Here is a 12,527-nt window from a genome sequence, read left to right as displayed (position 1 = left end):
CCTTAGTTCTAACTCATTTATGTGTCGTCACATGAAAAATAGGGGCCATAGGAGTTCAAGACATCCGGTGACACTCGAACTCTACATTAAGCGGTGAGTTCATACCCCTACCCTTTTTCACTGGTTTTTCACTATTTTCAGGGGGGAACACAAGCAAATTACAAGAGATTTCTTGTACTCAAAACTTGTTTTTCATGTGTATGTTTCACATTTTATATGCTTTTAACATGGATTGATACAACTGATAACCGTTTGAACATGCAGATCACGTAAACATATATTTATGAAAAGGAATTTAAACTGTTATGTTTTATATATATATATCACAAATGATTTTTCCATATTTTATCAGTTAAAAGCATGACATTAGAACCTTTGAACATAGAACTTGTAAACTGTATATCCTCAGTAACACTCCACAGAGATACGCGAGTGGAGGATTGTCATATTATTACTTGTAAATTTGTTAAGCCTGTATGATTGGAGACACGTCCTCGGCGAACACTCCACAGAGATACGCGAGTGGAGGACTGCATCCGTAACCAGAATCTCTGGGTTTAGAGAGCGTGACTTGAGTGTATAGATCTATACGGGGCTGACTACCCCACACCTGGCTGATAGCTACAGCCGAACCGAAATGGTTCAAGGGTGACGAAAGTCATAAGGTGATGTGGACTACTTATTGCCACATCTAGTCTATCGTATGGTTATGGAACTCGCAATTAGGATAACAGAAATTTACTTAATAGTAATAATGAATAACGTAATACATTTCACAAGATAACCAGGTTTCAGTATACATTTCTCACATTAGTAACCAACAGTCAGGAAAGTATGGGACTTTCCTGGGGAACATTGTACATAACTAGAAAAGGGTAACAAACCCGGTAACTTTACATCTCAGAAGAGTAAACATGTTTTTCAGAATACATCTTTTACGTTTGATAACCAACAATTCAGGGAAGTATGGGATTTTCCTGTGAATACATTTGTACTTAACTAAAACAGATAACCTAACTATACATTTCCACAAGAATATACGTGTTTTCAGTGTACAACTTTACTTTTCATGTGGAGAAACAATAACCAACCTTTTTAAGAAAACATGGGATTTTCTTTGTGTGTGTAACATTTTCAGAAATCGAAAGGAAGCTTGAACATTTTCACAAAAGAAAACTGCTTATGAACTCACCAGCGTTATGCTGATTTTCAAACCGCTTGTGTTCTCAAGTCAGCGTTAGACAGGTACCTGATGATTTCTTTTTGCAAAGACGGAGTGCGCAGAAGACTTGTCTCGTTTTGTTTATATATACTATGTATCACAACTGTACAACTTACTTTTGAAACAAATGTAAACTTTCCTATATGTAATGTAATGGTTATTTTACTTTACTTACTATGTGCATTGGATTTGATACTCAATGTGGAGTCAACCCCAGAAATGTTTCCGCCTTCGGTTTTCAGGGTGTGACATGTTTGGACAACACTCTCAGCAACTGCAATCATGGAAGTCTTGTAAGAATACTTTTTTTTCTATAAAAATGTTAGTGAAAGACTGAAAGTGAACGAAAGGATAAAATTATTATAACCATAAAAGTCAAGGTCTTGCCTCACTTTCATCCGTGAAGAGTGATGACAAAAAATTGGGATGATTTGCAACAATTGAAGGGCCAAAAAAGTCAAAATCTGAATTATCAGGGAGAAAACCATCTCACAACATGAATGTAACAAAATCAAGAAAAATAATGTCTTTGACAATCACTGATCATGCCTTATTTCCAATTAGTGATTCGAAGGAAATCAGTCAAAAGCATGAACTAAGTTGGAGAGAGGGAAAATAGGAATAGGGTCTAAGTACAATTACTTTATGTGTGTGATTGCAAACAAAAGTGGAAGAAGGATGACGACTTTAATGTTAATGCATCGTGAGGAAGAGGGAAACCTGCAATTGTAAATCTTAACGTGTGAATTGTGACATATCCTAACATTTAGAAGTAAGGGCATTATCTTCCATTTAGTGTGTTTTTTCAATTATCGATTTCTTTCTGTAATAAATTTAAGAAAAGAGCTTTAAGGTTATGTTTTATCATTTATCGATTTGTTTGTGTAACATATTGAGATTTGAATCGCAACCCTTAATTTGGTGGATGAGGTAATCGAAATTCAAGTATGAGATAAAGCATGACTCGAATTTTCTTTAGGTCTTTCTGGTTGAAAAACAGAGTAGCCCCGAATGTTGAGCAAAATCGAGAAAAAGAGCAACCCCAAGTGAATTTTTTTTTGAAAATTAGAGCAGCACCAAAGGGTAATCAAATTTAATCCATACCCTAATTAGTCTACAGGTATTTTGATGGTTTAGAGATGGTATTTTTCCATCGGTTGATGTGTACTAGGAGCTTGATAAAATGCTTGCATCTTATTGCTCTTTTATTTTATTTAGTTATGCTCATATCCACATACAACAAAATCATATGACTTTAGGCCACATTGATTTTCACTGCTTTTTGTTAGTAGTTTATGTTCAAACCTTCAAAAAGATCACAAAGACTTAGGAAACCAGTGCGGTATCACTAACGTTCTTGCATATAACTAACTCAAATATAATTTACTGGAGATTGATTGTGATTCCTCATGTTATGTAACGAAAACTCATAAGTCATTGTATTTAATTTCCATTATATAATGCATTAATTACATTAATGTGAAGGCTATGGTTTTTTATAAGTTTCCAATGGCCGGCTAGTTCATGTATTCAAATTTCAATCATTTCCTACTTAGCATTGGTATCCAAAAGGCTTTAGGATTTTAGAAGCATTGCAGAAAATCATGGCCTTTAGCCATGCGGGTTATTAGTTTTTATGAACAATATATTGTATGAATAAATAAACATTGGGTTTATTTATAGAATTCAAATAAGAATTCTTCAGTAATCCAAATAGCTTATAGAGTTGTAAAAGGTTGATATCTATTAGAAACTCATCATTTTTTAGCACCCCAAGCATCAGGATAACAATTTATCTGCTTATGGGACACGTCGTTTCTTCATTCAAATAAGAATCAAGCCAAATTTATTTAAGTCACACTAGAAGAAGGCATACAAATTGAAAATGTAATTACTATGAGCAAAAATCGCTGGAATTTAAGACTCATAGGAAGTGAAAACCAACATATAAAAATAATTAATGGAAACAATGATAGGGCCCTTCCTTATTTACTAATCGTATTAGATGATTGATGATTTAGTAATTATTATAACAATCATAACAAATACTGAAATTACAGACTCTTGCCCGACATTCGAGGATCAAATAACCATTAATATCTTGATTACAATTAGAACACACATACTTGGGGGTTTTCTTTCTCCAAACAAACGTTAATGGATCTTTGTGACATGAATCATTCAAGGTGCCCTCGCGTAAAATGTTTGCATAATAATCGATTCGACTAATGCAATCAAGGTGAAAAGAATTTTTGCATTTGTTACAATAATAAAGGGGGAACTTGGGATGCATTTCTTTCTCACAAATATCACAATAGAAATCTTCCGGGTGATCCATGACCGGGGGATACGTCAATGGGATTTCATGTCCTTTGCAATACCTATGACCAAGGGAATCCGACATTCTCATTGCACAATACATGTCCAATGTGAAGCTACAAGCCTTACAAGCATAACTTATACCCTTAAACCACTTGTTGCATGTGTTACAAATAAGTTTAAGATCGATAACTTGGATAAGATGATGTTTGTGGGATTTATGTTTGATGGTGTTGGGTAGAAATGCACAGTTGACATCGAGGTTGAACTCACAAGTTTCACATCTGTATAAAAACGTATTGCTAAAGCTACGACAACCAACGCATTTATAGTAGTTCCTATGTTGCCTTGTGTTTATCAAGTCAAGCAAATGATTGGGGTGAAGTGGATGTTGTAATTTGAGTGGTAACTCGGCGCAATATTTGTGGAGAGTGATCGAACATCCATCTTTGCAACTATAGTATGGAAGGGTGAGGGGTCGTACACACCCGTGACATACTTCTATTGGATCACTACAACTAGACATGTTGTTAGGTTTAGGTTGAGGTTGAACATGAAGGATTAATGGATGTTCATGACTCCAATGGTTAATATTAGTTGTTTCATCATCATATTGAGTCATCTTTTCAAAATATAGTAGTTTCAATGGATCTGTAAATGGGCCTGACATGGGAAAATGCAGCAAACCACTTTCATCTTCATCAACAGTACTCACACCATCTCTGAAACCATATAATCTTGATTAGAACAAGCATTCACAAACACACACCAAAAAAGAAAGTAAAGAAGTTTTATTTACCTTGGAGTTGAAGGACGTTCTGCATGCAAGGCACACTTGATATGTGCAAAAAATCTACAATTCGCACAATGATACAACCACTCATTCCGCTGGATGTATTTGTTGCAAATTTCACAATAATATGAGAAATTAAAGAATATTTCTGGAAGCGAATAAATGAGAACAAGTTCGTGATTAGGGTGATGGGGTAGATAGATGGTAGGTGCTAAGGAAGCACAAGTCTTGTGTATCCAAAAGTCACCACTATCACACTCATAGAATAAGCCTTCATCCTTAGTTTTGCAAGCATCACAAAATATTGAAGCAGGTCTTAATTTGAGGCTTAAAGTATGTTGTGGGTGGCCTGCATGTTTAACCTTTATCTTTGCCTCCTCCTTGATTGCATCAGCTTCAGCCTTGAGAGCAATTCTAGTAACACAACAATCAATGCAAGCTGTGAAGATGCATATATCATCCATTCCAAAAGTATATGAAAACACCCCAGATTTTTTTTGAATACGACACACCTCACATTTCCAATATTTGGAATCTAGATCATTCAAATCCGTAAGTGTTAGATGATGATGATATAAGGAAGGGTCGTTGATAGTGAGCGGAAGTTGTGCACATGCTTTATGTAGAAAGTAACGACATTGGATGCAAGCATATGCAAAACCACTTGATATGGGTTTTTCACATACATAGCAACCAATCAACCCTGATTTCTCGTCATCACCATTGACACTAGCACCTATAATCGTCTCGGAGTTGAGGAGCTTTAATGGATGACTTTTATGACTAAAATGGTTAATCTCTTCCATATCTTCTCTCTCTTTTTTGTGGAAAATGATATATATATATATATATATATATATATATATATATATATATATATATATATATATATATATATATATATATATATATAGCCCTTCCTTCAGTTTATATCAAAATAAGGTAGAGGCAAAATACCATTTAATCAACCTAACTTTTTTAGATTGCTTTTTTTTCAAGTATAGTTTCTAATGCTATTTACAACATTCTTTTCTCTTATATCAAGTTAAATTTTGCATACATCTTTTTTCCAATTGAAATTCTCTTTCTATATGTATTAGTCATGATTTCAAATAATTGGATTCCTTCCTTTTATCTTAATTTGTTCATTACTTATTATTAGCTTTCTTGAAAATTAAAAACATGAAATCATTTAACAAATATTGCCAATGGATATTATTTGTATGTATTAGTCATGATTTCACAATGACTTTAATCGATCAACATATAATTAATTTTAGAAAAAAGAATAACTACATAGATATATAATTTGATTTTAGTGTTGATTGTTTTTCAAAAGTTATTCTCTTGTGATTTCAAATATCTCATCCATAATTTATTAATATTCGTTTATGGAGTACACTATCATAACATTCTTTTAGATATATTAAAATTGTTTTCAAGAGTCTATATAAATAGAGTACATAATATATTTTTGAAAATTTTAACTATATTATTTTAATTAGCACACTTTAAGACTATGTTTGACAGACTGACTGAAAAGTTAGCTAATAGCTGCAAATTAGCAACTAGTTGATAAAATATAACGTTTGGTAAAAAAATAACTGATAAACTACTTACGAAATATAAAACAACATATCAGGACATGTACGTAAATGATTCAAATTTAATAAGAAAATATGTAATACATAAAATTAAATTATTGTAAATACTATAAACATTTCTCTAATTATTTGTATTTAAGTAAAATTCATGCATTTCATATCATATTTGCAATATTATTACAAATTTCTCGTATCTCATGCCATAACTGCCGAATATTGGCATGATATGGTTATCCAATTCTGTTTCCTGTTCTTTGTTTTTTTATAGTGTTATATGATATGAGTTGCAATTATATGTTTAGTGGCAACACTATATTCATGCATATAAAGATAGGGAAAACTACAATAAAGTCCCTACATATTGACCTCAATCGATTTAGTCCCTATATATATTTTTTATTCAATTAAGTCCCAAATACCGGTAATCGTATTCAATTTCACCCTTTAACCCGGTCAACGGGTCATTCAACTTTCAAAAATTATATTTTTTGCCTAGATTTCAAAATTTATTTCAAATTTGGTCAAAAATTTACACTTTTAGCCCAAATTTTAAATTTTGTTACAAATTTGGTCCAAACTTTACCCTTTTTGCCCAAATTTTAGAATTTTATTATGAATTCATCCTAACTTTAGTTTTCTTTACAACTTTTTTTCTCAAATAATTGTTTCTAATATGTTTTTTCTTTATAAAATCATATTTATACAAAAAAAAATGTATTTTCACTTAAAAATCTTATATTTTCTTTATAAAACTTTTTTTTTAAAAAGTTTTTTGTATATGAAATATCTAGTTATAAAAATAAATATTTATTAAGTATATAAATATATACAAATTGGTTTTTCTAAAAAATGTATACAAAAACGTATTTTACAAAAAATGTATACAAACACCTATTTTATCTATATTTTTTTTATAAAATCGTGTTTGTTTATATATTTTTTTTTATAAAAACATGTTTGAATAATTTTTTATATAATACGCGTTTGTATACATTTTATAAAATGTATACAAACACGATTTTATAAATATCTACAAACATGTATTATATAAAAAATTATTCAAACACGTTTGCATAAAAAAAATATAAATACACACCTATTTGTGTGCATATATATATATATATATATATATATATATATATATATATATATATATATATATATATATATATGTGATAGACGTTTGTATACATTTTTTTTGTAAAATATGTTTTTGTATACATTTTTTTTATAAAAACGGATTTGTATATATTTATCGACTTAATAAATATGTATTTTATAACTATATATTTCATATGCAAAAAACTTTTAATAAAAGTTTTTATATACAAAATATAAGATTTTTAAGTGAAAATATGTTTTTTTTTTGTATAAATATGATTTTATAAAGAAAAAACATATTAGGAACAATTCTTTGAGAAAAGAAGTTGTAAAGAAAACTAAAGTTAGGATGAATTCATAATAAAATTAACAAAATTTAAAATCTGGGCCAAAAGTGTAAATTTTGGACCAAATTTGTAATAAATTTTGAAATCTGGGCCAAAAATGTAATTTTTGAAAGTTGGATGGCCTGTTTACCGGGTCAAAGGGTTAAATTGAATACGATTACCGGTATTTGGGACTTAATTGAATAAAAAAAATTTAGGGACTAAATCGATTATGAGGTCAATATGTAGGGACTTTATTGTAGTTTTCCCTATAAAGATACTTATAAATATATAGTATTGGATTTTTGAGGTTGAAATGAACATTTTTTGACTTTAAAGTTGGCATAAAGATTAATTTGTGGGTGATAGTTTATTTTCATATTAACCACTTGAAATAAGTACTACATATTAAGAAGGTTGTAAAAATCGTTTGACGGTAGCTCGACGGTCGACTGATGTTAAGGGATTAATCGGTCTTGGGGGGGGGGGGGGGGGGGGGGGATTAATCAAGGATTAATCGGGGACCATAGATTATTAATAAACTATTAAAATTAATTAAATATGAATATATCTTAAGAAAAACAAGTGCTTCAAAATTAGAAAATTAGAAAAATTGTAATTTGGAAATTTGGAAATACGAAAATATGAACATTTTGGTATAAAATTTGAAATTTTGAAAATTTGAAAATTTTGGAGTAAAAAAAGAATGTTGGTTTTTTGAATTTTTTAAAATTTTTTTGACCTTTTTTTTGGCTTTTTTTTTGACTTTTTTGACTTTTTTTCGATTTTTTGACTTTTGTTGACCGATTAATCCCGCCAAGGCCGATTAATCCCGTCAAACCCGATTAATCCTATATTCCCGATTAATGCCCTAATTATCGACGGTTGGAGAACACAAAGCGATTAATCCACGATTAATCGCCAATTAATCCCGATTTCTGCAACCATGCGTATTAGTAAATTAATGCATAAACCGATAAGAAATCCACTTTCTTGCATAAATTAGTAGAAGAGTGTAACTTGGTTGCTTTATTAGTTGTTTTACCTACAAATTATGTGACTTGGATTTTACTTAATTCCATGTTATACTTGTATTATGAAGCAGAGGCAATAAAATGGTTGTTAAACATTGGACATATGACTTCAACTATGACCAACCTTCAACTTAAACAGTGTGACCTACCCCCTAATCATGCCCTTTCTTATGCAATTCAAAAGAGACAACTCTTTTAGACATTTTGTCGAGCATTATGTGGGCGTCCATTAAAAGAACTGAATTTATGAATAAATTACAGTTTGATACTATGTTGATGATCTTTTAGCTTGCTAGAAGCTGCACAATGGTTTATCTTTTATAAGGGTACTTACCATGATGGGTTTATTGCGATTTTGGCTTAAATGACACTTTGATCAAATTGTTTCAAGACCTTGCTAGGATTTATCTGCAATACAAGTTTTTTTTATTGGGTTATAAAGTCTTGTTTTTTATTAATCTTGTTGTTAATTAGGAAGCTGGTTAATACAAATTGGAACCAAGGAATCAGAAGGGCATACAACTACAGATAGACAATCGCATTGTCCCACACCTCAAAATCATATAAACGACTATAAAATTGCTTTACTCAGATCATATAAATTGGAGAAACAACAAGTTGATTAAAAAAGATTACTCACCTTGAGTTCGTTTGAAGCTTTGACTAACCACATAAAAAGAAAAGTAGAAAATCTTCGTCTTACGACACTGAAACAATCAAAGACGTAACAAATCAATGTAATCAACAATTACGATAACAGATGACACAAAAGCACAAGGCCTGGTATGAAAACGATACTAACCTTGAAATCGATTGAAGATTTCTTTGTAGAAACCGAATTGAAAAATTGGTACTATGAAATTGGTACCTGTGCTTTTAAAGAAATCGATGGTGGTGGGAAAATGATGTTAGTTTCTTGCGATTCAGAGGGAACCGATTTGGTGGATAAACAGATCTCCGGATTATGGTGCTGATTTCATAATTATAAACCAAACATTTTGTAACAGAGGTCGATTTCTTTTTTTGTCAGAGGAGGCGTACTTTCAGCTTTTGCCCACCAGGTGCTTGACGAAATGCTTGCTTCTTATAGTTCTTAAATTTTTTTTTGTTAAGTTCATATCAGATAGAACACAATCATATGACTTTCTACCACAATGATTATCTCTATTTTTTTTTTCAATAATTTATGTTCAAACCTTCAAAAATATCACAGAGACCTAGCAAACCTGTGTGGTATCACTAACCTTCTTGCATATAACTAATTCAAATATCATTGTCTGGAGATTGAATGTTCTTTATCATGTTATGTAACTGAAACCTAGTCACTCATACTATTCGATTTTCATTATATAAATTCCTATGCCTTAATCACATCAATGTGAAGGCTATGGTGTTTTATATGTTTTCAATGGCCAACTCGCATGTATTGAAATTTCAATGATTGCGTACTTTTTTTTAATGGCAAATAATTATTTTTTCTCCTTTCTCGGGGATTGAACCTGGGACCTCTTAGTTAGTTGTTAGTTTAACACCTCCTTGCTAGCCAAGTGGGCTTTAGGATTTCAGGTCAAGGTGAAAGCATTGCAGAAAATCATGGCCTTTAGACACCCGGTTTATTAGTTTTTATGGGCATATTGTATGAATTAATAAGCATTAGGTTTATTTACAAAATTCAAATAAGAATTCTTCAGTAATTTGAATAGCTTATCAAGTTGTTAAAGGTCGATATCTATTAGAAACTCATTATATTTAGAGCACCTTAAGTATCAAGATTATTAGTTGATATTAGTATATGAATATCAACTAATTATACTAATATCAGCTAATAAACTAATATCAACTAATAAGGATAGCAATATATCATGAGACATGGTTTCTTCATTCAAGTAAGAATCAAGCCAATATTATTTAAGTCCCACTTGAAGAAGGCTTACAAATTGAAAATGTAATTACTATTATCAAAGATCGCTTGAATTTAAGACTCAAAAGAAATGTAAACAAACATACAGAAAGAATGTATGAAAACAATGACATGGCCCTTCCTTGGTTCATAATTGTATTACATGATTGATGATTCATTACTTCGTATAATGACACCGAAAACAAATATTGAAATTACAAACTCTTGCCCAACATTCTAGGATCAAGAAACCATTAATATCTTGATTACAAATAGAACACACGTACTTGGGCGTTTTCTTTCTCCGAACATATGTTAATTGATGTTTGTGATATGAAACATCCAAGGTGCCCTCATGGAAAATGTTTAAATTATAATCGTCTCGAGTAATGCAACAGAGATGAAAAGAATTTTTGCATTTGTGACAATAATAGAGTGGCAACTTAGGGTGCATTTCTTCCTCACAAATATCACAATAGAAATCTTCAGGATGATCCATGAGGGAGAATATGTCAATGGAATTTCATGTCCTTTGCAATACCTATGACCAAGGAAATGTGGCGACCTCATTGCACAAAACATGTCTAATAAGAAGTCGCAAGCCTTACAAGCATAACTTATACCACTAAACCCCATGTCACAAGCATTACAAGGAGTCTCAGTATCGATAACTTGGATAAGAGGATGCTTGTGGGATTTATGTTTGATGGTGTTGGGTTGGAATGCGCAGTTGACATCGAGGTTGAACGTGCAAGTTTTACATTTGTAGGAAAATGTGTTGACATAGCCCCAACAACCTTTACATCTATCGACATGTTCCCGTGTGTTTATCAAGTGAAGAATGATTTGGGTGAAGTGAATGTTGTAATTTGATGGGTAATTTGGCACAATATTTGTGGAGAGTGAATGAACATCCATCTTTGCAACTATAGTACAGTAGGGTGAGGGGTCGTACACACCCCTGACATACCTCTATCAGATCACTACTACAAGACATGTTGTTTGCTTGGGCTTCAACTGTAAGGATTAACGGATGGTGATGACTCCAATGCTTAATCTTAGTTTTTTCATCATCAACTCGACTCATCTTTTCAAAATGTAGTAGTTTCAATGGATCTGTAAATGCGTCTCACATGGGAAAATGCAGCAAACCATTTTCATCCTCATCATCTTTGAAACCACATACTCTTGTTTAGAACTAGCATTCAACACAAACACAAAAAATAAATAAATAAATAAATAAAATGTAAAGAAGTTTTGCCTACCTTGGAGTAGAAGGAAGTTCTGCATGTAAGGCACACTTTATATGAGCAAAATATCTACAATTTGCACATTGATACAACCATTCATTCCGCAGGATGTATTCATTGCAAATTTCACAATAATATGGGAAATTAAAGAATTTTTCAGAAAGTGAATAGACGAGAACAAGTGGATGATTAGGGTGATGAGGCAGATTGATAGTAGAGGCTAAGGAAGCACAAGTCTTGTGGATCCAGAAGTCACAACTATCACACTCATAGAATAAGCCTTCATCCTTAGAATTGCAAGCATCACACCGCAATGCAGCAGGTCTTAATTGTAGGGTTAAAGTGTGGTGTGGATGGCCTTCGTGTTGAACCTTGATCTTTGGCTCCTCCTTGATTGCATCAACTTCAGCCTTGAGAGAAATTCTAGCAACACAACAATCAATGCAAGCTACAAAGGTGTATTTATTATCCTTAATAAAGATATACGAAAACACTCCGGGTGTCTTTCGAATACGACACACATCACATTGCCTTGATCTAGAATCTGTATTTTTCATATCAGTAAGTGTTAGAGGGTGATGATGATAATATAAGGAAGGGTCATTGATAGTATGGGGAAGTTGTGCGCATGCTTTATGGAGAAAGTAGCAACATTGGATGCAAGCATATGCAAAACCACTTGATATGGGTTTTTCACATGCATAGCAGCCAATCACTTGTGGTGTTATATCACCACCATCAAAACTAACACCAACAATTGTCTTGGAGTTGATGAGCTTTAATGGATGGTTTTCATGACTAAAGTGATTAATCTCTTCCATGTCTTATCTCTCTATTATGTGGAAAATGACATTTATTTAACCTTCAAATTTTGAGAAAATAAGTAGAGGCAAAATACCATTTCCACAACTAGAGAAATCAACTTAACGTTTTGAGATTGCTTTGATTCCATGTATAGTTCTTAAAATGCTATTTGCA

General features: G+C 31.9%; 2 protein-coding genes and 1 long non-coding RNA gene across 3 annotated transcripts; all 3 read right to left on the bottom strand.

Annotated features, from left to right (window-relative positions):
* Positions 1 to 2,930: 2,930 nt before the first annotated feature.
* Positions 2,931 to 5,165, bottom strand: LOC111915779 (uncharacterized). The gene is made up of 2 exons (XM_023911427.3): positions 4,341 to 5,165; positions 2,931 to 4,263 (listed from the first exon to the last, which is right to left on the bottom strand). Exons 1-2 carry the CDS (start codon positions 5,138 to 5,140, stop codon positions 3,240 to 3,242), a joined length of 1,824 nt encoding a protein of 607 aa, XP_023767195.1. The 5' UTR covers positions 5,141 to 5,165; the 3' UTR covers positions 2,931 to 3,239.
* Positions 5,166 to 7,870: 2,705 nt separating this feature from the next.
* LOC111915780 (uncharacterized) lies at positions 7,871 to 9,750 on the bottom strand. The gene is made up of 3 exons (XR_002858278.3): positions 9,202 to 9,750; positions 9,040 to 9,106; positions 7,871 to 8,807 (listed from the first exon to the last, which is right to left on the bottom strand). It is a non-coding gene; the product is annotated as an uncharacterized LOC111915780 (long non-coding RNA).
* Positions 9,751 to 11,406: 1,656 nt separating this feature from the next.
* Positions 11,407 to 12,370, bottom strand: LOC128126886 (uncharacterized). The gene is made up of 2 exons (XM_052765046.1): positions 11,565 to 12,370; positions 11,407 to 11,497 (listed from the first exon to the last, which is right to left on the bottom strand). Exons 1-2 carry the CDS (start codon positions 12,368 to 12,370, stop codon positions 11,407 to 11,409), a joined length of 897 nt encoding a protein of 298 aa, XP_052621006.1.
* Positions 12,371 to 12,527: the final 157 nt, after the last annotated feature.

Source organism: Lactuca sativa, chromosome 6 (assembly GCF_002870075.4).
Source record: "Lactuca sativa cultivar Salinas chromosome 6, Lsat_Salinas_v11, whole genome shotgun sequence".
NCBI lineage: Eukaryota > Viridiplantae > Streptophyta > Magnoliopsida > Asterales > Asteraceae > Lactuca > Lactuca sativa.
This window is presented reverse-complemented; position numbering and strand designations above follow the sequence as displayed.